The 26,998-nt window shown below is 36.5% G+C and overlaps 1 protein-coding gene across 2 annotated transcripts in view; it reads left to right on the top strand.

Moving 5' to 3' along the window:
* LOC131043577 (uncharacterized) overlaps positions 1 to 26,998 on the top strand; it is a 100,627-nt gene that overhangs the window by 14,250 nt on the left and 59,379 nt on the right. For both annotated transcript variants that reach the window (XM_057976796.2, XM_057976795.2), the window contains exon 2: positions 9,333 to 9,394. In XM_057976796.2, the coding sequence (XP_057832779.1) occupies positions 9,333 to 9,394 (62 nt within the window). The remainder of the gene's footprint in view (positions 1 to 9,332; positions 9,395 to 26,998) is intronic.

Below are 26,998 nucleotides of genomic sequence, written 5' to 3'. Positions count from 1 at the left end.
TTAGCAACTTTTTCATCCATTCGTCCCTTTTCATCAATTGGAGCCTTAAGGTTTTAGTCTTCATGTATGTAAACTTCATCAAATTATCTTCAATGAGCGCCTTGGAAGCCATTTCGCTCCTTATTATTGGCAAAGGAAGTGGTATCGCTCCCTTCCAATGGCAAAGGATGTCACCTCGCTCCCTTCCTTTGGCAAAGGAGGTCAGCGAAGGTTCAAACCTTCAACATCATTCCATCAACTTGATCCTTTCAATGAGCAAAGGTGAGATTCCACGCAAGGTGAAGCTTAAGACTTTGTTTTCCATTCGTTCGAGTTCACTAAATCATCTTCAAGTATGCAAGAGAATCACGTCGCTCCCTTCCAATGGCAAGGAAGCAAGTTCGCTCACTTCCAATGGCAAAGGAAGCAAGTTCGCTCCCTTCCATTGGTAAAGTAAGTGAGCAAAGTTGCCAAATTTTGAGATTGCTGATCGAAAATTGAACTCATTGCTTGACAAAAGGCAGTATATGATGATCAAAGGGTGCCTTAGACTTCCTAGAAGGCAAGGGGAGGGAGTTCGCTCCTAAGAAGGAGCAAAGGAAGTGATGTCGCTCCTGCCAGGGAGCAAAGGAAATTTTCCCACACTTAGTCAAATTTAGCCCTACTAACCTTCCTTATCTTCTATGCTCGAATTGACATTTCATCTTAGATTTTTGCCACTTCAAAGATGATGAAAAATCATTTATCTCCTAAGCCATTAAAGTAATCTGACCTCATTCCAAATTAAGGAGAGAGAAATAACCCTATCGCTGCCTAGCCACCTGAGAAAGTGCACTTCTTCAAACAAAAGGCTAATAGTCAAATGACTCTACCACTATCCTAGAAAGCAAAAAAAAATGGGGGTCCCCATTTGCAATGGGGCGATGTGTGAAAACGTCACAAGAAGTTACAATGCTCTACAAAGTCAATGAGTTGGTGGCAAATTGTGTCACCTTCAATCACATGAGCTCCTTGCCTTCTATGTGCTGTTTCATCTAAACAAGGACCCAAGTATGGTTGTAGATGAACTTGGTTATTTTTCTAGCATCTTTAACCACACCTTTGACCCATCCAATCTTTCCATTGTCTTGAAGCATTAAATACAAGCATTGTAGAGCACAAAGTCTCCATAAAATGATGGGATGCATTTCTTGAATATGTCTCCTTGTGGTTACATATGCTATTGTATTGTTTGTGACAATTTGGACAGCATTATGAATCCCTACCTCTAGGACCACCCCCTCCAACAGATCGCATAAAGTTTCAACATTCTTGACTTCATGTGAGGCATTGGCAAATTTCAAGAACACCGATCACTACACAAAGCCATTAAAAGGTTAATAGGTATCATATTCTTGACATCCATCCATCCATTTGATAAAATGCTGCAAACCTTTCTCTTACATTCTCTTCTGTGATCAATATTTTTGATAGCTTCCTCTAGCAATGAATCACTTGAATTTGTAACCTTTGGAAACCCAAACCCCACACCAACAACTATTAATTTGTTTACCTATCCTTTCCAATATGTGTTGCTTGCCACATTGACTGGTATATTATTGTAGCAGCAAAATTTTGTTGCTACCATCCCAGCCTAATTGTGTTTTTCTTGGTTCTTGTTCAAAAATTTGTTGTCATTGATGTCAAAGCAAATGGCCAAGAAGAACTAATCACTGTCAAAGGGGAAGACTATATCTACACCAAGGCTGCAATAAATGGAGTTAAATTTGTAGACACCTGAAATCGTCTTTTAATTAAATGAATATTTATTATTTATTTAATTATTTTATCCTAATGTCTTCTATTAGTTAAATAAATATTTTTATTTATTTAATTAATTCATTAGCTTTTTCTGAATCTTAGCCCTTTATTTTAATTTAACCTCTTAATCCTATTCATTCTTATCCTTACCTTTCCTCCTCTTAATCTCCTCCTTTCATCTTTAGCTACCATCAAATCTTATTGATTCTCTTTCACCTACGTGATCTTGGCCATTTATCATTTAACCTCTTAATCTAAACCCTCAATTTATAAGGAGGATCTCTATAAAAGAGGCTTCCTCCTCTCATTCTCCATAACACATAGCTTGAGCATACCTACATTCTAATAAAATCTCTCTTGCACACATCATCAGAACCACATCCATTCTTCCTTGAGCTCTTGTGCAAGTGCAACACAAATTTGAGAACAACATCATCAACATAGGATCATGGAGGATAGGAGAATAGGAGAGAAGTCTACTGGACATGTGAAAGATATACTTTGTTTGATTTCATTAGTATTTGCATGTTTGATAGATTCTTCATTGATGTTGTGTTGAATTAGTTTGTAGATCTAGGGTTAGTGGTTGGAGCTTTAGAGTTTACAAATAGATTCAAAATTCAACATAAACAAAATTCATAATGGCAGACCACTTTTGTGATAGCACTCAAATGGAAGAAGAATTAATAAAAGAGAGATTTTACTAATGCTGGCCGATCCCTCATTCATATTGTTGCCTTCATCCTCTTTGTAATATGCAAGACAAATTAAATAAATATATGATTGTGACTGATCCTTGGTAATTGGCACCCCACTTTGGATTTAAAACTCTTAATAAGTATATTAGTTTTTCCCTTCTTGGTTTGCCCACGTAAATTTGGTGTTCACATGTTTGTTGTGCTTTACGTTTTTGTGATTCATTACTGTTGTGATTATATGGTTATAGTTTAAAGTTTGAAGATCAGAAATTAAGTACCTTTGAGGTTTGCATTGATTCAGCCCCCATCTCAGTCCTGTGGGGTGTTCAACAATTGGTATCAGAGCAAGGTTCCTCTTAAGAAGCTTAACCGCTCGAGGAAGGTCTGAGATGGCACAGGACTACACTTTTTCAAGGCTCCAAAGTTGTTAAAATATTCGATGTTTGGTGTATTAAACAATGGAGACGAACTCTCCTTAAATAGACAAATACAAGACGATGTTTCTAAATGAAACAATCGTAAACTGAAGCTGAAAATAGAAACTAACTAAATAAACTAAAGATGACTAAGAAGACTAAGATGCCCATTAAAGAAACATTACAATATTCTAATACCCTCCCTTAATGGTCATGTCATCGTTCTAACTACCTAGAGAAAAACAGAGGAGGCTGCCCCCTTCTTCTTAGAATGTTCTGCGACATGAGCCTGCCACTGACCCTGTCAAAATCTGGAGAACTTTTGGATAACATAAATCGTCCACAAACTTTTGCAGATGAGCATGACGCCCCAAAACAGACTGCAAGAAGCCACGATTTTTGAGGAAAAAATGTTAGAAACCCTAAGACAGGAACATCTGTTCAGAAATTGGAAAAAATTTATTAAAACCCACCAATAATTTTTTAAGGGAAAAAAATTAGAAACCCATTAGAAATTTTTTAAGGAAAAAATTATGAAAACCCATCAAAACATCTCCAGGCGACCAAACTAAGAGGCAAATTGCGTGCCCTAGTCGCTTTTTTTCAGGGAGACGAAAACATCGAACAAGCCTCGACTCCATGAAGCCCTAGACCGCAGGTACACAGGATCTGAAACCCTAGGTCGCAGAATGTAGAATACAAATGCGAGTTGCAAATCTGAAACACCATAGTCGCGAATAGAAAGCAAAAATCTGTGTGCATGAAAAAACATTAGAAAACCTCCACGATCTTCAAATGCAGCACCCAAATTGCCCACGAACACAGATCTACAAACCCACAAAAATTTCGAATTATAGCTCCAAAAGAGCACATGAAATTTTGCATCAAAAAAATCCTACATGATCTTTGCCTAGAAGACAGGTCAAAACCCTTCATGGGTTTGAACACAGAAACTCGCCTTTGCAAATCCGTACCAAAACAGAGAACCAGAAAATCCTACCATAATCCTGAGCCCTTCTGTGAGGGAGACAGGCTCAGACTGGCTCTGATACCATGTTAAAATATTCGATGTTCGATGTATTAAACAATGGAGACAAAGTCTCCTTAAATAGACAAATATAAGACTATGTTTCTAAATGAAACAATCGTAAACTTAAGCTGAAAATAGAAACTAATTAAATAAATTAAAGATGACTAAGAAGACTAAGATGACCATTAAAGAAATATTACAATATGCTAATAAAAGTTAGATGGAACAAATTATGCTTATTGGAGAAAAAGGATGGAATATCATTTGGCAACTATGTTGGCTGAAATTTGGGAAAGCATTAAGAAGGGTTATACTGCTCCGTAGAATGGTCCTACAACTCCGGATGAAATCAAAGTATATGAGAGTAATGCAATGGCTACAGTTGCAATTGTCACTTGCTTGAATGATGTAGTGTTTAGCAAAGTCACAGGGGCCAAGACAACTAAAGAAATTTGGGAGAAATTGAAGAGTGTATTTGAAGGTGATGAAAAGACAAAGCAAGCCAAGATTACCAATCTAAAGCACAAGTTTGAGAATGTGAGAATGTCTTATGATGAAAACATTGAAGGCTATGTTAATCGAGTGAATGAAATTGTAAATGCCCTTAGAGGTGTTGGTGGAATGGTGGAAGAAAGTGGACTTGTAAGGAAGATAGTGGCAACATTGCCCAAAAGCTACAAATTGAAGAAATATGCCATTGAGGAATGCCATGACATGAATAAGTACACTGTTGATCAACTCCTTGGTTTGCTTGTTGAATTAGATGGCATCAAAAAGGAAAGGAAGGAAGCTTCATTCAAAGCCACAAAGAAGCCTGAAGGAGAACCAGATGAAGATGAAGACTTGGATGAGATTGAAGCAAACTTTGTAAGAAGATCGAGGAGAGGAACTGGGAAGTACAAAGGTAAGTTGCCCCTAAAATGTTTTATTTGTGGAAGAATAGGTCATTATGTTTCTAGATGTATGTATAAAGAAGAGTATGGTGGAAGACCCAATCATGATAACAAAGGAAAGGAAAACTATAGAGGAAATAACAAAGATATTAGAAGAGATGATAGGGACAAGTAGAAGAGGAGTTTTTGTTTAACAAAGGTCTTTTCATTTGAAGAAGATGATAAAGACTCAAATGAAGAATATTTGTTCCTGGCTATAGAAGAAATGAATGATGAATGATTTAAAAGTTTTGAAGATGGGAAATTTGTAAGTATGAAGACTGCACTACATGCGAAAGTGTAACCAAATTTTATGGATCATCAACTCCAAATCAATTAAGTTTGCAGGAGAAGAAGCTGCATCTATATGTGGAAAAGGAAGCACCTCTAGTGATGGTAAGCATAAAACTGATGATGTTTATTATGTTAAAAGTTTGAAACATAACCTATTAAGTGTGAGTCAGATGTGTAGCAAAGGTTATAAGGTCACATTTCAGGGGTTTGGATGTGAAATCAGAAAAGGAAGCTTTGGAAGATTGGTTGTAGAAGGTACAAGGACTAATGACAATGTTTACTATGTGAAGGACAATGATGGAGGCAATTGTCTATTGGCACAAGTTTGTAATCAGACTGAGGATGTACCTATGATTGAGGCTACCCTTGCTATTGTAATAGAGATGAATGCTTCAAAAGATAAAAGTTGGGCAAAGATGGTAGAAAAAGAATTGAATCTAGCAAAGGAAAGTCAGACAGTGGAATCGGTATCTAGCCCTATAGACAAGAATCTAGCAGAAGATAAGTGGGAGTTCATGAACAAGTTGAGTGAAGCTAGTAGAGGAAAGGTCATGGATGAAGTAAGGAACTTTAACCAAATGGCTTCCCTCAGATCTGGAACAAGAAAGTGTTGAGGAGGTCTCATGCTCCTCCTACGCAAATCAGGTACTCATGAACTTTTAATGATATTGTTTTTCATGCAATAAGTTTGGACATAGAGCTAATGAATGCAAAAATCAAATTAGATTTCAACTTTTTAATGGTCAGTGTTACATTTGTAAGAAGGTTGGTCATAGGGCTAATGAATGCAGAAGTAGGATGATGTTGAATTTAAATGGTAGGAATGTTCAGTCTTTTAATGGGTGTTGTTATACTTGCAACAATTTTGGTCATAAGGTTGTTGAGTGCAAAAGTGTTATAAAAAAGAGTGGAAGTATCAAAAGAGATAGAAATGTCAAAACAAATGGTAATGATTCTCAGCAAGGTTTGATATGTTACAATTGTAACAAACTTCGACATTGCCAAATTTTGTAGATGAAGAAATGGGAAGAATGATCATGTAAAGAAGATTGATTTCAATGTAGAAAGAGAGAAGATGCAAAAGATGTGGCTGAAGGAATCGGAAGGAAAGGTGGAAGAAAAATGTGACGATGGGTCTGCACTCTCTGGTGTTGATTCTTGTTCTAGTAACTAGATAGCATGCATTGACTGAAGGGGAGAGTGAAATGAAGATCTTAGGACCCCCCTTGCGGATTGACACTGAAGATGTTTTCAGCATGGTAGAGATTCTATTGTCTACCTCATTATTGGTGAAGATTTGGAAGTCTACAGAGGATTGATCATGCATATAGATGGAGAAGCTGTTGAAATTGCAAGAATATTGGGCTTCTGGAAGCTGCTTGTTGGAGCAGGTCTAGAAGTTGATCTTGATGATATAGAGGAAGAAATTACAAATGATAATGTTGCTAGAATGATCCTAAAAGATTCAAGAAGATATAGGAAATATGTATGATAGAAATATTGACGACAAAAAGATTGTAAGTAGTGGTGCATCTATTTAGGAGGAGCTGTTTGTTTTTGCTTCTCAGATTGATGTTGTTGTTGCCCTCAGGGGAGCAGATAAGGATAAGGCCTTCTGAAAATGGTTACATCCTTGTCAGGGGGAGTATTATAGTCTCTTGTGGTACTTTCAGGTTACTGTTTGACGTGATGCATTCATTGGGAGAAAGAGTTCAATTGAAGGTCGAGCTATTTAGATTTGTGTTTCTTGTCTTTGATGCCAAAGGGGGAGAAAATTCAGTATAGTGCCCTTTGTCCTTAATGTCAAAGGGGGAGATATATATAGGTTGAGTTTAGTTGTCTTTGCTATTGGTGGTACACATGTTGCCATCAATGACAAAGGGGGAGAATGTTGGAAACTTGAGTAGTTGTGCTTTGCTGTTCATGATGTCAACTTGTCTTGTGTTGCCATTGATGTCAACTTGTCCTATGTTGTCATTGATGTCAACTTATCTTGTGTTGTCGATGTTGTATTAAGGATGGTGTAGTGGAAGTTTCTATATGCAAGAAAGAGTATTTATGTGTTTTGATATTGTTAAATTGTTTTGTGGAGATGTTGAAGTATTTTCAGAAGGTTGTTATAGTAGAAGTTTCAATATGTTGGAAACAATATTTAATGTCCCAGTGGAAGATGCCTTCCATTGCTCCAGTATGTGAAGATTATGTTTTGTGACTCTAAATATAATGTCTATGTTTTGTGTACATTGCATTATTAGATTTGCAAGTCCTCTATTGCTTAGTTGAGAAAGATGGTTGGCGTTGTTTCTCACTATAAGGCTGTCTGTCACAACAAGTTCGGAGAATGCTTGATAGCTTCCGGATATGTGGATTCATGTGCTGCGGTTTGGAGGACATGTTCTTGTGGTCTGTGTAGTGTTCTAGTTCAGTTTTCAGGTGATAATTTGATTAGCAAGTGGAGTTATGATATTTAGAGTTTTGTGTTGTCAGCTAGTTTGGCTTTCGATTAATTGTGATGTTGTATCCTACTTGGATCATATTCTTTTGGTTCAGGTTTGCTTTGGAGGATGAGTATGGTTAGTGTTTTGGGTCTCACCATGGCGTGTGTAGATACACATTGTGCAATTTGCATTAGAGATTTGTTTTTGGTCGACTAGCTAATGTGCTTTAATGTGTATCTACATGTTTCATTTGATGCCGACTTTGGAAGACGCATTAGCATGTGCAGTTCATTGGAATCATTTGATAGAGACGTGTTATGATGTTTTTGGGTTCTCTTTATCTCCTGGAGTGGACAACAATGGTTGTTATTGGTCTTGGTGGCCAAATTTATGTAATATTGTTTACTCTATTTGTGGCCGACCTAGTTAATAGTTTTAATGATTAATCTTGTATATAAAGGAGTGCAGATGAATGAGTGAATATATGGAAGGTGTGTGAATTAATGTGTTGTGCATGTGAATGATTTTGAAGCATATTTGGTATTGGAGATGAGCAAAAGATGGTTGTGAAGAGCTTTGATGATGATATCTTTAGTGTGACACTATTTTGAGATAGTGTTTGAAGTCAGATGTGTTTGCCATGATATTAGTTGCTTGACACAGTGGTTCGAGGACAATTTCATGATCAAGAGATCTTGCTCATTTCAATTCAGCTATTACATTCTTTGCCGGAAGACAATGAGTCTCTTGGCAGCTTTCTGTATCTTGCCTTGAAACAGTGTGTTTTAGCTTTGCAAGTTATTTGTATCTTGCCCTAAGGTTGTGCACCTAGTTTTTCAAGTCCTCTCAGGAGCAGTGAGTTCCAGAGGCAATATTGTAATAAGTTATATTCATATTGTGAGTCTAATTTTCACCGTGGTTTTTTCTTGCTTGGGTTTTCGATGCAAATTTGGTGTTCATGTGTTTGTTGTGCTTTATGCTTTTGTGATTCAAATCTGCTGTGATTATATGGTTATAGTTTAAAGTTTGAAGATCAGAAATTAAGTACCTTTGAGTTTCAAACTGATTCACCCCCACTCTTAGTCGTGTGGTGAGTTCAACACTAGCAACCTTTTGATTTGGTAAATGAGGAAATACTCTGTTTACTTTAACATATTACACCCATAATATTCAAATTCAAAAGTTTTTAAATTTTAAACATGTTAGTGTTCAACAGGGATTTCTATCTCACATTTAGTTTCCACATGCTATTTTGACCTGTGTAGCTTTGAGAAATCTTGAATTTAAATCACCATAGAAATGTATTGAAATAAGGAAAAATTACATTGTTATGTGTTTGTGCTTCTTTCTCCATCAACACCCATGCTTATAATGTTTTCTTTTTCATTTTTTTGGGTTGTTAAGGTTGTACATAATAATAATTTTGGCATGCATGAGGAAATACTCTCTTTACTTTAACATATTACACCCATAATATTCAAATTCATAAGTTTTTAAATTTTAAACCTGTTAATGTTCAACAGGGATTTCCATCTCACATTTAATTTCCACATGCTGTTTTGACCTGTGTAGCTTTGAGAAATCTTGAATTTAAATCACCATAGAAATGTATTGAAATAGGGAAAAATTACATTGTTATGTGTTTGTGTTTCTTTCTCCATCAAAACCCATGCTTATAATGTTTTTCTTTTTCATTTTTTTGGGTTGTTAAGGTTGTACATAATAATTATTTTGGCATGTTGCAGATATTAAAGAATTTCTTGGTGTGGATTGACACAAATCTAGGTCATTGGGGGCCTCTCGTATTGTAAGTATCATCACATTTTGCTTTATTTGGGGCATATCTATTTTTACAATATTTTGGTATCATCAAAATTTTTGTCTAGCTTTTTCTGGATAGAAGTCATTCATTTGCATGGAAACTAATGATGATTCAGCGAGATACAATAAAGTATTTCTGATAAAAAAAAGAGTTGATCTAAATTGGCTAAATGCTCCTGCCTGAGCCATGTTTATTTAATTCTGGCAAAAGCATCAAACAATGTGGTTTACAGTACTGTCTTGGCAAACACTTCAAACCCGAATGCTTGCACAATTCTAGAGTGGAAAGTTTTCTATAGGCTAATTAATATCTTATGTTCTTTTAATGCCAATCTTTATGAATTATTATCCTTAGCGATTCTATTCTTTACCAATTCAGTGAGATTTCCAAATGAACTGAATTCCCCTTTCTAATAATGTTAGGAAGGATGCGCCTCACTCTAGGAGTGGGGATTTTTTTCAGAAAACTTGTAACAGCATTTATTGTAGTAACATGCCTTCTTGTGGGTGACAATCGTAGGGTTTCTAGGGTTGGAGATTCATACAAAAATTCCATGTTTTTGATTAGCTTTCGGAAGCACAAATTTCATACAGCTTACTGCTACATCTTGAGTGGAGCAGGTCTGGTGAAATCTGAAGTCTCTTTATAGGTTTCACTGGGAAACCTATCCATTTTTTGAGTTCTCATCAGTTATGGCCAATGGGTTTAAGTATTTCTTTGTGTTTATTATATTATAAAATTATCATATGCAACACCTTGCAGGGTATTTAACCTCTTGGACAACTTTATTATAGGTCTGGATATTTATAAAATTACAAGATTATTTAAGAACTGAGCCTTGAGATTGAAAACTTAGGACATTATTTCAGGTAAACACTTTTGTTGTAGGAACACCAGATAACGAGGTGTTCCTAATATTCTTGTCTGCAAAAGCTGAAATCCTCTATCACTTTTTAATTGGAAAGGGTGAACAGTATTATACATTTATAAGAAAGCTAAGCTAATAAAACATGAAATGCAGTTTGGTGTAACTAAAAGTGTCTCAACCTTCCAGTTTGCACAATGGGTTATGTGGAAAATCCAAGTTGCCCTTAATGGGGTGCTACTTGTCTGAAAGAGACTCCAGTAGCAAAAGATATCATTTACCATTTTTAAAACTCATAGCCTTGGCAACCATAGTTGGCAGACTTGGATTTGGCAAAAACTTGGCAGACCCAAAATTTTTGACTTGATAGAAACTTGACAACTTAAAAAATTGATGAATACAAAAGTGTCTTCTATTAAATTTGATTGATTTGAATACGAATTGTGTACAAAATTGCATCATCATGCATAATCCTGATGGCTAATATAATAGATAATTGACAATATTATGAATTTATGATGATTGTCTTTGAAAATCATCATCATTATTCATATATCACATATTACAAAATACAACATTTTACATCTTCCTCTTCCCCCATGTAGTGAGGACAGGTTGAGGTTCTAATCCTTGGAGTGTGCTGTGGCTCCTTACTTGGCATAGAAGGTTGTGCTTGCGGCTTTGGCTTGACCCCCATCCTACTAGTAGATGGCATTGGCTCCTCCTCAGCCTTTTTTTAATTTGATATCTCCTGTTGCACCCACATCCTCCAACACTTGCCTCTCAAAATCAGGAATGCCATCTTTAGTAAACAGCAGAGGCTGCTCATCTTGCCTTGTCCAATCGCTATAAGGATAAATCTCATCTAAATTAGTGAGCTTCTTTGATTTATCCTCTACCTTTTTTGTGCGAAGTTGAAGGTTGTATTGCACAAAGACAAGGTCATTGAGGTGTTTTTTGAGCTAATTTGTTCCTCTTCCTTGTGTGGATGGCATCAAACGAGCTCCAATTGCGCTCATAGTTGGATGCACTACAAGGTTGTTAGAAAATGTAGAGGGATAAAGTTTGGAGATTTTGGGGTATTTGTATCTATCAATCCACTAATAATCTACAAAATAATATATTGAAGAATTTGAAAACAGAGTCAAACCATATTTTATCAAATTATCAACAATTGTAAATCCACCAATAATCTACAAAATAAAATGTTGAAGAATTAGAAAGCAAAGTGAAACCATATTTATCAAATTATCAACTCTTGTAACTTTGAAATTTGTAACTTGTAAGACACGTGATATAAAGATTCAAAATTTATTACTTGGTGCCTAAGTGGTTGTTCCTCGGGTAGCTAGCTTCGAAGAAAAGAGCCTATCCCTTCCAGTCCTTTAACTATGCAATTTTTGAATAGTGAGGTCTCTCACCTCAACTTGGGTGGGTTGCCATCCTTTGAATGCATATCGTGAAACCTTCCATAACCTTTCCATTAGGATTTGAGAAGCTATTCAAATAGAAAAATTAAGGGTTGACGACGTACCTTGCTGCATGGATGGGTTGGTCCACCTTTGATCAATGATCTCCCAAATGGGACCAAATTTGAGGCTGTCCCCATTGTAATAATTTTGTATGGAATCTTTGGCCCTATCCTTGGCTTCACAAATATACTAAATTGGGATTTTCTCCCATCTATTAAATGGAAAACTCTTACCAAGTGCTCCGACACCTGCAGTTTACAAATACAAAAAGATTAAAGTTTCAAATTTATAATGAAAGGCTTAAACTAGAAAGTAAAATATTCAATTTGTATTTAAAATCAAAGTTTTGAGGTTTCTTTCACAATCTCTCTAGCTCTTTGTGCTAAAAGGTTGTCAAAGACTATGCTTGCAACCCTCTCTCCTTTAGGCTTCTTTGAATATGATGGGTTTAGCCACACTTGACTCACAAACATCTTTTTCAAAGAAGTCAACACACCAATAATGCTTTGCAACATAACGAAAATTGTTGCAAACCTTGTGACACCCGATCACACCAACTCTTTCCTTTGGGTGTGATCTCTCATCAAATTAAGAACCTAGAGATGATTGTAGATAAATTTTGTTACGCTCCTTGCATCATCTATAGCCGGTCTCACCCAATCAATTTTTCCCATGTCCTCCAAAAGAAGGTCAATGCAATGTGTTGGACAACGTGTCCGAAGAGTGGCTTATGCTTGTCTTGGAGCAATCTCCTAGCCGCCACATATGCTGTTGCATTATCACTTATGATTTGTACCACATTTTCTATGCCCACCTCCATTAAAAATTCCTCCAACATCAGACACAATGTTTATGCAATTTTTAGTTTGTAAGAGACATCAATCGATTTCAAAAAATCACCTCACCAGTTGAAGCTACCAAAAAATTGATAATGGTGCAATTTTTCTTGTCTATCCACCCATTTGAAAGAATAGTGCAGCCATATTTTCTCCATTGCTTATTTTGTTCTTCCACTATTTTGAACAACCTACAAATACAAAGTGAAAGTACAAAATTTTAATTTTCCAATACAAAAAAGGCCTAAATTCAAATAAATTACTAGAGATTAATCAACATAAATATCGCCTAAAATTCAAAATAAACTAAAATATTTTAAAATTAGCATAAATTTACAGTTACTTACCTCCCACTTAAGTCTTTCGGAGAACGTGCCTTGTAGCCTTATCCTACAACTTTCAGTACAGTTACCAAATTCTCCCAATAAGGATTGCTTGCAATATTGAAAGGAAGGTTGTTGAAGTTCCAAATATCAATGCATGCCATATTTGCTTGTTCATGCACCTCCTCGTTCCACCTTTTACCTTCTAATGATGGTTGTGTTCCAAGTGTGCTTCTAGGCACAAAAAAGCTATGTGGCATGTGTGTAGCCGGTGTAGGCACTCTACTTGAAGTGGAAGCGGATGTGTTTTGTATGCATGGACCACGAAGGGAGCCCTCTATGCCTTCAAATGTTGTTTCTTCATCTGTTTCTGCTTGATGACCATGACCGCTGACAATAAGTATGAATGTTGCTATGGTTGCCTTTGATTTCTCCCTTGTACTTTTTTGTCTTTTGCCAATGCCAAGTGTGCACTCATCTCGCCTTTGATCTCATGTGCGGTTTTCTCACAAGGCTTGGCATCACGATGAGTAGTGCTTGCAAGATGGTATTTGAGGCAATTTATGCCCTACATGAAGTAGCTTCTGGCATCTAACGCAAACAATTGTCCCAACTGTGGGTCCTTGTATGCCATATTTCCAAGCAGGGTCTCTAGTTTTTGTTGGATGAGTGCCAATAACCGTCGTCCTTTGTGGTGAGCTTGAGTGATGCAATCAAGATCAGGGGGTCTTATCAAACTACCCAATCTTGCAGCCTTTATATTATCATCCCACTAAAATTTTACAAGAGTTCCAGGCACTTCATGCCCTCAAATCTGCAAACCTCATGCCCTCACACCTTCATGGCTTCTCTCATCTTGTGAATCTGATTTTTCTCCTTCATCTTACAGCTCTCATGGCTGCCTTGAACATCACCAACACACCTGCAAATTCATTCTTTTCACTTCTTCTATCTTTCTCCTCTTGTCAAGCTAATTGCCAACATTATTCCTTATGCAGTTCTCTGGAGTAACTTGCAAGTTCTTTCTCCAATCTTGCTGTTGTTGATTGCTGCTTCTTAACACCATTGAAGGCTGCATTTTATAGAGATTATTACGCTTGTGAGGCATTGCAAGAGACACCCAAACCTGCCCTTTCATTTCCCTCCAATTGTCTTTTTAACTTCCTATGTATATGCTTGAAATTCTTCATCAAATGCTTCCAAATATGGCACCCAAGCTTGCTAAACAATATCAAACAACTTTCTGTTGTAAATTCCTTTGAAGAGTGAATAAAAACAAGAACCAAGTCATGCTCTTTGGGAAATTGAAGATTTTTTAAATTATTTTCTGAAAAATGACTAGTTTTATCTCCATTTTAGGCACGTGAAATGAAATAATAAAACAAGAGTGAAATGCCAATGGATACTTGCCTGATGAACACTTCCCTAAGCATCCAAATTGGTTAAATTAATTAATTTCCAATTTATAATATGCCAATTAATCCCTTCCTCATTTGAAACCTTGAAATTATGCAAATTAATACGTGTAAAATCACATTAAACACCCTCTTTGTCTTTGATTTTTGAAATGAAAGACAAGTCTTGATAAAAATAATATTTTATCTTTACACTCCAAAATATGTTCTTGAAGTTCCAACCTACACCAAAAATGCAAAACATGAACATGAAAAGAATTTTTTTTTTGGTGATGCAGGATTGCTTGTGAGCCTAGATGCTCCTGCAACATTGATCCAAAGGCCTCTCTATTTGCCATTGTATCTAACTGTAAATCTACAATTACAAAGTGAAGATACAACATTTTAATTTTTAAATAATATTTTAAACCTAATTTCAACATAAATTACTCTAAATTAACATAAGTTTAGCCTAAAATTTATATAAATCAGCATACATTAGTTGAAGTGAACATAAATTCAATATAACCTAATCATTTTATTCCCAAAGTGAGGTTAAAATTAGAAAAAAACTGTATAAAAGAAGAGTAAATTCCTTAAAAAATTCAGTATAAATGCAAAAAAAGTGCTGTTAAATCCAATTTTTTGGAAGTAAATTTAAAAAAAACTAGGGTTTAGGAAATTGTAAGTTTTTCATAGTGTGATGTCCCCTTCTAGTTGACATCTGTCAGCTAAGTAGATTAGCCTATCACTGACCCTCGTAGGCTGATGAGGTTGGGTAGAGGGTCCTCCAGAGTTTGATTCACCATCTTTAGAGCGAGCACTCCAGGTTTGGTTTTCGTTTGAGGTCTCTAGGACTCCGTTTGAGATACTTTCTATTTTTAGCAGTCCTGCTATTTATAGCCAGTGGGTTGGGCAAGGATAGATTATGGTTTGGCAGTCTCCAGTTCAGACGATAGGCATTTTTGATGAATACTTAGAGAGATATTAATATTTAATTATTTTAATTAAATATTAAATGGCAAACTTTAATGTTTTAAATGTTTTAAAAGTCACTTTAAGTTATACCTTAAGTGAGGGTCTATTTCTCATCAGATGGGGCCAGTTTTTATATTAAATGGAAAATGATTTATTTTTTGACACTTCAATAGTCAAAAATAAATAATAAAAGTTAAAACATCATTAAAGGCCAAATCGCACCTCTCTTGGGAATCGTGCCAACCCTAAATGGAGAAGCTTAAAGAAGATTTTAGGTCTTCTTTTCATGATGCTAAGTTTTGATATTTTTGTTTGGAGCCCTGAGAGGAGTTTTGGCCAAGGGTTTCAGCAAAAGATTCTTCTGCAGTGATCAGAGGTATCGGTACAGGAAAACGTGGGATTCTTGTACAACAGCATCAGAGGCTGTGAAATATCAGTTGATCTTGCTCTTACAGTTGGTTTCATTCAGGGACCAAGTTTGTGCTTATTAGTCAGAGAGGCACCGTTATTTATCAGTATTTTGTTGCTGCAGCAAACAAGGAAACAAAGATACCCAAAGGAGATATTTTTGATGGCTGTATGGCTGCTTGGGGAGTAGCGCCAATCACCTAAGGGGCTGCGATTTGCATGTTGGAAGGATCCAAAAAAATAAACAAAATAAGGAGAAGGTGCGCCTAGCTTAGAGTCATCCATTGAGCTACCATGCAAGCTGTTTGGGTCAGTCTGGAGTGAGTTATAGCGTGCTGTCATAATGGACTGTGTATGACCAGCAAGGAAGAAATAAGGGTTTCCAACAATTCTTGGTATTTTTCAGTTCCTATCTTTTATTGTCTGTTTATGTATTGAGGGTAAATAAAGGTTGAATACATGTAATAAGGGTTTGATCAGTTTATTACTGAATTAGAATTGATTTCTAGCGTTTCCTTATAGTTGCTTTTTGTGCTTAAGTTTTGCCAAAATTATATTTGCTGCTACAAATTGGCAAAGAACACACTTGAAACGCAATAGGTTCAGTTAAACGTCAGTTGTCTCAGTTGAGGACCTTTTAAGGTTTCTACACATAGCCTACATGGTTGATTCTAGCTGTTAAAATGAATTTAAATGGTTGAACAAAAAAGTTAAAATAAATTACTAACTTGCCCTGGAAAATCTTGAAATTTGCTCTTCAAATTTGCTTAGAAATCCTTCCAAGTTGCTCAAATTTGCTCTTCAATTGTTGTGTGAGGAATAGTGAGGGCGTTGGTGCTTTTATAAGTGAAAAGAGAGTTTTTGATGCGTTTTTGGTGCATCCCAGCTGTGTCCTATGTCCACGCCGAGTTTTTGTGACAGATTCACTGGGTTTCTTTTGAGTTATTTGCTGTGCGAAAAAACTCAATGAGTATTTGCCAACCATGTGGGTTTTGATGCATGATAATACAAACATAGGGTAGTTGATAAAACAATTTTCCAAGAAAGTTGCGAGAACAAAACGTTGATCATCAAGGGCATATCCTCTCCCAATAGAAACCATCACGAACATAAATAGATAGAAATTATGCAATACCAAAATTTGTAGGGCCAGTAGTAAAACCTTTATTCCTGTCATGTTGTTCAATGTTCACCATACGTTTTTAACCCACCTTTGGACTAGACAAGGACTCTATGCCTACACCTTCTGTTCCATATACAAATTCGTAATTAGCCCAAGGTGCAGATTGTAGAGTGTTTCTCAAGCACTCCACCTTCTCTTCTATAAATAGATTAGTAATTAGCCCTAGGTGCAGATTGTAGAGTGTATCTCAAGCATGAGCTGTTCTATAGCTGACATCATAAAGGGATCTATAAATGTGTTCACCAGTCATGTAGACATCGTGTTTAAAGTCTTCAAATTTGAGATCCGATTTCTTGGGGATACCGTCCTTAGGCACTATCTTTTTCTTGTCCCCCTTGAACTGAGAAATCTCGTAAAACCTGATGACTATGTCCTTGAGATTCTTCACCTCCTTTTTGAGGGCAAAATATCTTGTGAAGGGACTTGGGCAGCATGGATTTTTACTCTGTTAGGGGCAGAAGAGGAATCACTCTTGGAAGGAGGTTGTTTAAGGGTTAACCGACAATAGTGTGTCCACTTTTTGGGTCAGAGTAGGACATTAAAATCATAATTCCTGACCAAATTTGCAACCAAACCATCATAAATTTGAAGATGACATCAACTAGTGATTTTTAATATTTTGTTTATATATATATGTATGTATGCATGTATAGTGATAAGCACTACCAAAGGGGGTAGCTCCCTCTATAAATAAAAACCAGATTACATAGTTGTGAGATTACAGATACTTGTGCAGGATAAACCCTACTGCGCCAATTTCTACAAGCCTATATTTAAAATTTTATGAAATGATTTGTGAATTTTTTTATGTAACTTTTAATAGCTTATATTTAATAGTTTAACAATATTTTTAAAAAGTGATGTCTCCTTGGTAAAGCATAACTTTATATGTAGAAAGGATAAAATTATAAAATTTAAAATATAGATTCATAAGACAAATATCTTGTACATGAATATTTTATTATTTTTCTATAACTTTTTGTTGCATATCCATTTTTTTTTTTTTTTTTTAATCTTTTTAAAGTGAGACTAACTATACTTCAGACATAGGTTAAATTGTCATTGCATAAATTTTTTTGTATCCATCCAAATTAAATTCTTCTTTTTTTGTTTTTTAAAATAAGGACATCAATACCTAATGCATAGATATTTTATATAATTTTGTCTCTTTTTTTTTAATTTTTTGTGTTAAACAAAGACCTTGATTTTTCGGTGAAAAACCTACATAAAATAAATATTATAATCAAAATAAATATACTCAAAATTATACTTTTTGGAAAGTTTATAATAAGGGCTATATACAGTTCATTTGACCCCCCCAAAAGGTGAAGTAAAAGTGTTTTTTCGTGAGCATTTTAATAGGTGTGGAGGATACTGCATTGAAGGTTTGATTTAAGATTGGGGTGGTTCTATCCAAGAGGGTTTGATATAATGGGGTTTGACCTAACCTTCCTCAATTATAGCCCTTTAGATGGAACCTCTCAGGGCTTGAATCATATAATTTTAAAAACAAATGTGATTTTAGGCGAAAATCAGGATGGCACAGATGGTGGACACAATATTGTGGGTTGACCCATGAACATGGAAAAGACAAGTTGGTCCTTTATAGTTGGCAGGTCCTCCACTATAGGTTCAATTTCCAACTTGTAGTTATCTCTTAGATGAACCTAGTTAGCCTTATAAACCCTGTGATCTGGGCTTGTTTAAAATGTCAAAGGCCATAGCATTATTAAGCAAAGAGTACCTGGGTCGGGAATCATTTCTTGTCTAAAGGGAGAGGACCAAGAGTGTCTCGGATTTTCATAGGCGCCAGGCTCTTAGAGTCATTCTCTAAATCAAGTTTTTCCATATTCTTTAACTCTCTGCCCCAGCCAAGACAGTCATGGCAATTAGCTATCCAGTTAGAGGACTATTTACTTGAGTCGGCACAAGGTTTTTTAGGAGGGCAGGGATTTAATTTCACTTGATGTTTGGGTGTTTGTTTGGAGGATTTAGCCACACCTTTCAGTGAACAGAGAAATAGGATGAGGTTTTGCTAGCCACGATGGACCTTAGAGAAAAAACCAGTGGAAAGAGTGCAAAGAAAACATAAGATATTTTTCAATAGAGATTGGGGAGAAACTACAGCACCTAGGCAACCGAGAAATATGCTGGAACTCCCAAACCAGCTAGGAAGAAAGCATTTGAACTGGACCATGCAGATGAGATCTGAGATGCCCCTTCTAATGTGGACTATTTGAATGCAAGCAGCAGGATGGACCTTAGAGAAAAAACCAGTGGAAAGAGTGCAAAGAAAACATAAGATATTTTTCAATAGAGATTGGGGAGAAACTACAGCACCTAGGCAACTGAGAAATATGCTGGAACTCCCAAACCAGCTAGGAAGAAAGCATTTGAACTGGACCATGCAGATGAGATCTGAGATGCCCCTTTTAATGTGGACTATTTGAATGCAAGCAGCAGGACACCAAGATGGAGAGGAGAGAATGTAGCACCTAAATGTAATATTTGCTGCTTATATTAATTGCCTGCACACACCTCAGTCAAGAACACATTTTGGGACAAGGTTGGGAGGGGAAGTGGAGGAGCTAGGGTGTTTGGCAGAAGTGATATCAATGATCTGTAATAACCATAGGTTTTAATATTTTGCTTCAATCAGTTATAGTTTGTTGATCACACACTCAGTCTGAAAAAAAATGCTATAACTGTGATATTGTAGTTTACTTCATTTTAGCAATGAACCTCAAAATTGAAAATTTAAATATTTGAACAGTTCAGATCAGAAATAAATTTGTAATTTATGAACCTGGTCTAAGGTGAGTTTGATCTCACTGTTTTCTTTTGGAGGAAACGCAATTTCTGAGTAATTAGGCCAATTAACAGGACTCTCAATGCTCTTTCACTGTAGGGATCTTAATTGTAGATAATGTAAGGCAAAACTATGGGAGATGATTGCCTAAGGGTTTTGTAGGTGCCTCCTGGTTGATGTTTAACCTTGAGATTGAGACATGAAACCCTCAAATAAGTCTGCAATTTTTTTTTCTGCATTAGATCTGCCAATGATCACCTAGGGTTTTCTGTTTTCTGCTTAGGACTGCAGTCGACAAATTGTTATTATTCTATTGCCCTAGATCTGCTCTTGGATTGCCAACTGTTGCCTCAAAATGGCCGTAGATTGTTAGACTGAAAAAAAGCTCCGCCTTTGGGGTGATTATGCTGCTGTAAAAAGCTCACAAGACCCTGAAAATGGTGAAGGACTTGCTTAGCAACCCATATCTGATCGCCAAGGAGTGTGAATACATGCGCTGCCCTATTAGGTTCAGATCTTCGTTTTTTAGAGAACAGTGCCCGCGTGGAAAAATTAGGAAAATAACTCAGATGTAGGTTCAAATGCAACCTTGATATGAAATTTACTAAAAAAAAACACAACAATGGCAGGGTGTTTGTCCTACCAGCCTAGCCAAGGATATTTGCATGTCCATGGATGAGAACTAGTTGCGTGTTGATTGATCTCTCATTGATTCACAGCAAAATGGTTAAAGCTACTAAAAACAGGGAAGAATGAAGGATGCCAACTGCTGATTGGCACAATCTGATTGGTTGGCTTCTATAGAATTCTTTGACCAGCGTGTAGATGTTTTGGGTTTTGAAGAGATTTTGAGGATAACTTGCGTGTTATTGATTTTTAGAATGTTGCACAAAAGATGCAATACAAATAGAAAACTAAACTAATTCTGAAAATTGAAAATCAGAACTTTGATTTTTATTACAGCAGTGCAATTTGAGAAGGAAAGACAATTTATTTTGCTCAAGGTGCAAATTTGCATACCAGGAGTCTTGAGCATGCTTGGTTGAGCCTCCTTATTTGACTGAACTTCAATACATGCTGATATGGGAGCTTCCAGAGTGTGGAATTAGCTCTGAAAGACTTTATTGACTCTAAAATTAATTACCTAAAACAATTGATGAAGAATTATGCAGACCAAGGTGAAATTCTAACTCCTTGCCAGGTGTGGCCCTCCAGGAATGAAGAATTTCACTGTATTATTGAATATGCTGATCACATATGACCTTATTTCTCCAAAATAACTTCTTATTTGCTGATCCTAATTGCCAACAATGAATTTTAGTGCATTTGGCTGAGTTAAAACCCTTGTAATTATTTTCTACAAACTCTAGGCAAGAATTTGATGTATGGCTCAGCTGGGAATGGTACGAGCTGCTGGAATAATGTTTGAATTGCTGGTAAGATCATCCAAATATGCTCAGACCTGATGTAAAAGCCTCGTAATTGCTGTCTAACCCTGCAAACTTCTGATTTTTGGCCCCAATGGCCTGAAATGAAGTTCCTTGTGTGTCCAAATGCTGAATTAGTGAAAGGGGTTACGTCTTGTCACAAAGATGGAGGTTTTCGTCTCCAATCTGCTCTCAGATCTCCGTCAACCACGTTGCAGACCTGTTGATGAAAAGTAATCTCCAAAAAATGAATTACAATAATGCCAAAATGAGCCTCCAAAATGTCTTTTTAACATGCCTCAAACCCTAATTCGAATTTGGGGTTAGGGTTGTACTTTTGACATCATAAAACATGCTAAATGTTTCTTTTTATTAAAAAATAACTTCCCCTAAGTGGTTTAACCCATTGAGTGTCTAATTCCTCATTAAAAGTGGCCATATTATTAAGTTATAACCTTTAAGTTATAACTTCTAGGGAAATGTGCCAAGGGGCCAGTTTAGTATAATATAAAGGGATTTTATAATTTCAGTTTATATTTATTTATTTAATCCAACTTAGGAAATATTTTAATATTTCCTAATTTATTCATAAAATCCAAATTTGGACTCAGAATTGAATTCTGTATGAAACACTGTGATCACAGATGTTACTCGTGTCCTGCAAGCCAACTAACAATTCCTCCCAAAAAGTAGGGTCTCGCCCTAAAAAATAGGAACCTCTCTCCAAACACCTGTAATTGCTCAAAAGGATCCTGCTTTGCTCCCTGGTCCCTCAGGTGGTCATCCAGTCAACTGCCAGTTCTCCCTAAAAAATAGGAGACCTCCTTAAAAAGTAGGAATTAATGTCTGAAGGTCCAAAACGGCTTACAGAGCCCCTGCAAAGCTCCATGACCCTCAAAATGAGTCCCCTAATCATACCGTTGACCTACGGGAACTTGAATGATAGGTCAACCCCCGCTCATCTCCTATCGCCTAGAAAGGGGACATTACAAAAAAATAATTTTAAAGCGAAAGACCGTTCTAAACAAAGAATAAATAAGGTAACCTGTTAATTAAAATAGCTAATCTAAAAACTCCTCTAAATTTGAAGAATTCAAAGAATTTGATGAAACTAGAGAAGCTAGAGCAGCTGTGCCATTTTTCTCAAGTGCCAACTGTTAGTGTGAAAAAGGTTTATCACCTAATTGTTTCTTATCAGGTCCTATTCACGCTAGCATACTTAGGTCATGTGATATTTTGTCTCAAATCGTTGGATTAAGACATGTCATGACCTAGTTATATCATATTACAGGGTTTCATATTTGTCTTTATAACAAAGATTATTCATTGTTTATTGTTATAATAATTAATCGTTATTCATTTGTATCTAATGAAATCTCAAGCATCATAGCAAATCCTTTTCTCTTTTGTGATAGGGTGTTTTTGATTGTAGGTGATCTTTGGGGTGTGGTGGGAGTCTAATCATCAATCCCAACACCAACTTAACGTTTTCGATTAATACCCTTGCAATAGTTGCTAGAGGTATATAAATTACAGATTACTTTATCTTTGTTGAGTTAGTGATGAACAAACTTTTGCTTTCTTCAACCAAAACCTAGATCACCTGTTCTTCCTTCTCTTCCATTGATAATTGTATTGCAAGATTCATCGATTCTTCCATTCTATTTGGACCAAAAGAAGAGCCCTCCTAAGTGCACTCAAACTAGTTGATCAAATTCAACCTTACTTCTAGATTATTTTCTATAGATGCAGAAGAAATAGATGAGCTAAAGGCAATGCATTTAAACAATAATTCTACAACCTGCATCATTTTGACATTTTCATTCACAATCTTCAACATAGACACTCAAATATTTGAAAATAGTTGTAAAGATGCTAACCACTTTGGAAGAAGATATTTCTTGGCATTAGAAATGGCTCCATCCCATTTATCTCATCAACACCCAAAAAGTCAATTGGTTGCAAATGGGTAATGCCATTTTTAGAAGATGAAATGTCAATAACCACAACACTCTCCTATTTCATTGCCTATTGCCAAGCTCTTTTGATCTCTTTTAGAAAATCACTTATCTCATCTATTAGCCTCTAACCACTACACAAAACTGACCAACCCGTTGTTTAGTGCCTCACTTGTTTCCTTTTAATATCCTTCTCAACTCTTTGAGGTGACGATGAGCTGGATTTGGCCAAGGGATTGACCAAATGTGTAACATAAGCTCCCAACTCTCTATTTTTCAGCCTTTAGGGATGCCTTTTCTTCTCCATACTTTGAGACCCTTTCCTTGTTATTATTGTTGCAAATTGCAACACGTTCATATCACCTTTTCTATTCATTGGCTCTTAATTAGTTTGTTTAATATGAAATCAAAGGTGTGCACTTCTTGAACATTCTTGTTTGTTGGTGGAATAATTGTCTTTGCAATGATATACCCCTTTTTCTTTTTTGAGTTTGGTTGTCTTTCCATTGTTTTGACTTCCTCCTTGATCATGGTAGACACAATACCTAAATATGAGGGATTTTATGATTACATCCCAACTCTTTCTTGCCAAAGATGTTTTCACCCACTTTGGAGCACAATTGGTTTCTCAGAAGGTTCAACTATGGTATAGAGATTTCTTTCATAGGTTGAATAAGTAGAATAAATGGAGATTAGGAAGAGGGATTACGATCATGAAGCAGATGCAGATAAGTTAAAAATGTATCTTTTGGCTAGATAGAAGCAAATTTGTGAATAGAAGAATTGGAAGGAACAAGAGGAGGAATGGGTGCGGGAACTTGAGAAAATGGAGTAGGAAGAGTAGGACTAAGATGTGTCTGTGGAGGAGGTTTAACTCTCATCTTTTTGACCAATTTGAATTTGCCAACCTTGGGAGTTTCACTATTTTTGCAAGAAGCCTTCAAATTCTTTTTTCTTTCCTTGTCATATCTGCCATTACCACCTATAACATTCTCATTGATTCTTATTTGTGCTTGGAGTACATGTGATTGTCCTCTTCTTTATAATGTTATGATTTTGGTTAGGACTCTTTGATTTCTTTTACTTTGGAGCACTCACAGTTTGTTCAGCCAACTTCTTTTCTAAGAAACTTCTTATTCTATCTATGACTACTTTATTCATCCAATCTTGGAAAGTACCTTCCTTGGTAGTGTTGATGTGTATTTTGTACCCTATCAAACACAGAATAAAATACCCAATGGTACCTTATCCTCTCTTGAATAAAGCCTCTGATTGCTGAAGATGTCGCGAAAAAGGATCAATCAAGATGACTCCAAGGTTCTTTGATGTAGGGTCTCTATGTGTGGATAAGCACCAGTGGTCGTTGTGAATGCTGTTTCATCAAGGGGCCTTACGTTTCCGAATTGTAGGAACAGAATTTCCTAAAACTAACGAGTTCTTAAAAAGATCAAAAGGTAGGGTTTGCAAGAGATGAATTCTAACCTAATCCTACGAATGACTCAATGTAGGCTAGACTTGGTAAAATTCTACCAATTTCAGTATCGCCAAGGAATTACAACTTTATTGGAATTGATGCGATCTTCTAAGGTGACTAATGATTTTTCAAATCATCAAGAATTATAGACACTACCATGAAAGTACATATCAATAGTTCAATAATGATTGAAGGTTCAAGCAATCCAAATATCTCCAGTTGACCACACAAGGCGTTCTTACAATCAGTAAGAAGCTAGTGGTTTGGAATGTGAATCTCACCAAAGATCAAGCCCAACACTTAGTCCTTCAAACTTAAATACTACTTTGACCGAGAATGATTCAAGAAAGTAAACAACCATGAAAATAGCCACAAGAATTGCAATAAAACACCATAACTTCAATATTTTATTGATCTCAAAGCCAAAATAGACAACAATTGCTTGAAATTCTTTCTTCAATGCTCAATCTTGCTACAAAATAACTTTCTTCTCTCCAAAAGCTCTAATCTTCTAACTTCTAACTATCCAATCTCTAATATCTAATTTCTAATGACAAAATGAAAATGAGTGAGGGTATATATAGCATCCTCAATTACAATGAACGGCCTAGATCAAAAGAAGATCAACGGCTGAGATTCTGACACCTAAACCCTAATTAGGGTTTGTTACAAAAAGTTCCCCCTTTATCGAACAATATTAAATGCATAGCCAAATATTTAATTGGCACAAAAATCTAGGAAACATAGACCAATGATAATTAAGGCACCACATCATCTACAACAACCTCTCTTCTAGAACTTTATTCCCTTTCCAATATTCTTTCTTAGCATATGCAATGAATCTGGACACAATTCCCTCAATCTTAGCAATAGGAATCTTGGGAAGATTCCTCATTCGCTCCTCCAAGTGGATAACCTGATCAAAGGCCTTGAGAAGAGCTGCATCCCATCCAGGTTCGAGTTCTTTGATCTTCTCAATCAGGAGCATAGTAGCAAACATTTGATCCCGTTGCTCATTTGTGATGACATTCTCATCTTTGCAAAAGATGACCTTGACTCTTTCCTCCAACTCTTGAAGGTCCACATCTGTCTCAACTTCGATCCTCCTGCCAAGAATGGTACATAACACCTCAAACACCTTGTCCTGAATTGGATGGATGAAGCCCTCAACTTGATTGCATTTGGTGTTGATGTCCTCGAAAAGAACCTCCTTCATTTGGAGTAGAGTTGACCACTGGAGTAAATTATGAGCTCCTCCATCCATTATCTTTTCTTGTGCCAGGATCTTCCTTGGTGTTTGCCTGATTACTTGTAGAACAGGAATGATAACATTTCTAGTGTGGGCAAAAGCGGCTACTGTTATCATTAGGTTGTGGATGATCTCAAAGACCTGGATAGCTTGGTGGATTGTCTGCATCATTCTTGTTGCAAATTCAACGACAACTGTGTGGGATTTGTCAATCCAAGAGCTCATAAGTTGAACCAAGCTCTTGACTCTCTCTGCCTCGCCAACTGATTCAAGGGGAAGTGCTTGCACAGGAGACATTGCTGGATCCTGACGTCCTAAGGGCTGATTGAGATGGCTAAAGTAGCCTCTCCAAGCACCTCTCTCTCTCTCAAGCTTTCTATTCTTTTCCATTTCTTCCTTAAGCTTGTCCTTAAGTACTTCAAATGAATTGGTTGCCTCATCCAGTGCCTGTTCAGCAGTGAGTGGACCAAGCTCAAATGTTTCTACATCATACTCTTCTGCAAGGATTTCACCTTCATACTTGTCCACTACTGGTGTAGCTATCTGCAATTTCTTGGACCCTGTCTCGTCTCTGATCACCTTGGACATCTTGGTGGCCTTCTTCTTCTCCGTTACTTCCTGAGAATTCCCTACAAGGCTCTCTAAGTCAATCACATTATCTTCATCCTCGATCACAATCACCCTTGTTAGTCTCTCCTTCAACCAATCTGGAATGGCAGATCTTGTCTCTCTAACTTGTATTTCTTTAGGCAATGGTTCCTCTTGTCGGAGAGGAGATGTCACTTCATCATCATTCTTGTGTTCATGTAGCTCATTAACTTGTGGAGATCGACTTGACGAATGCTGAGGTTCCTTCCCCTTTTCAGGTCTATCATTCTATACGATTGACTCCATAGATTCATCCACCTTAGGCATTGTCATCTCTTGTCCTTCAACTTAACTTGCCCTTTTCTCATGTTGAGATGATGTACCTGATGAGCGATCTCGATTAGCCTCTTGCTTCTTCTTGGAGGGTTCTCTTTTCTCGGGTCTTTCTTTCCTCTTCGCGCCTCTAGGATGAGAATTGTCTTCACTTGCACTTGCTCCTCCTTCTTCTAGTCTTTCTTCCAAAGTACAAGTCATTGGTACGTTTTGCTCTCTTAACTTTTGATGTTGTACATCCACCCATCTGCGAGTACATGACAAAACTGGAGCCATCAAAGCTCTCAAGTCT

This window comes from Cryptomeria japonica, chromosome 1 (assembly GCF_030272615.1).
Source record: "Cryptomeria japonica chromosome 1, Sugi_1.0, whole genome shotgun sequence".
NCBI classification, from domain to species: Eukaryota; Viridiplantae; Streptophyta; class Pinopsida; order Cupressales; family Cupressaceae; genus Cryptomeria; species Cryptomeria japonica.
Note: the sequence above shows the minus strand (reverse complement) of the source record. Positions and strands in the feature narration are given on the sequence as shown.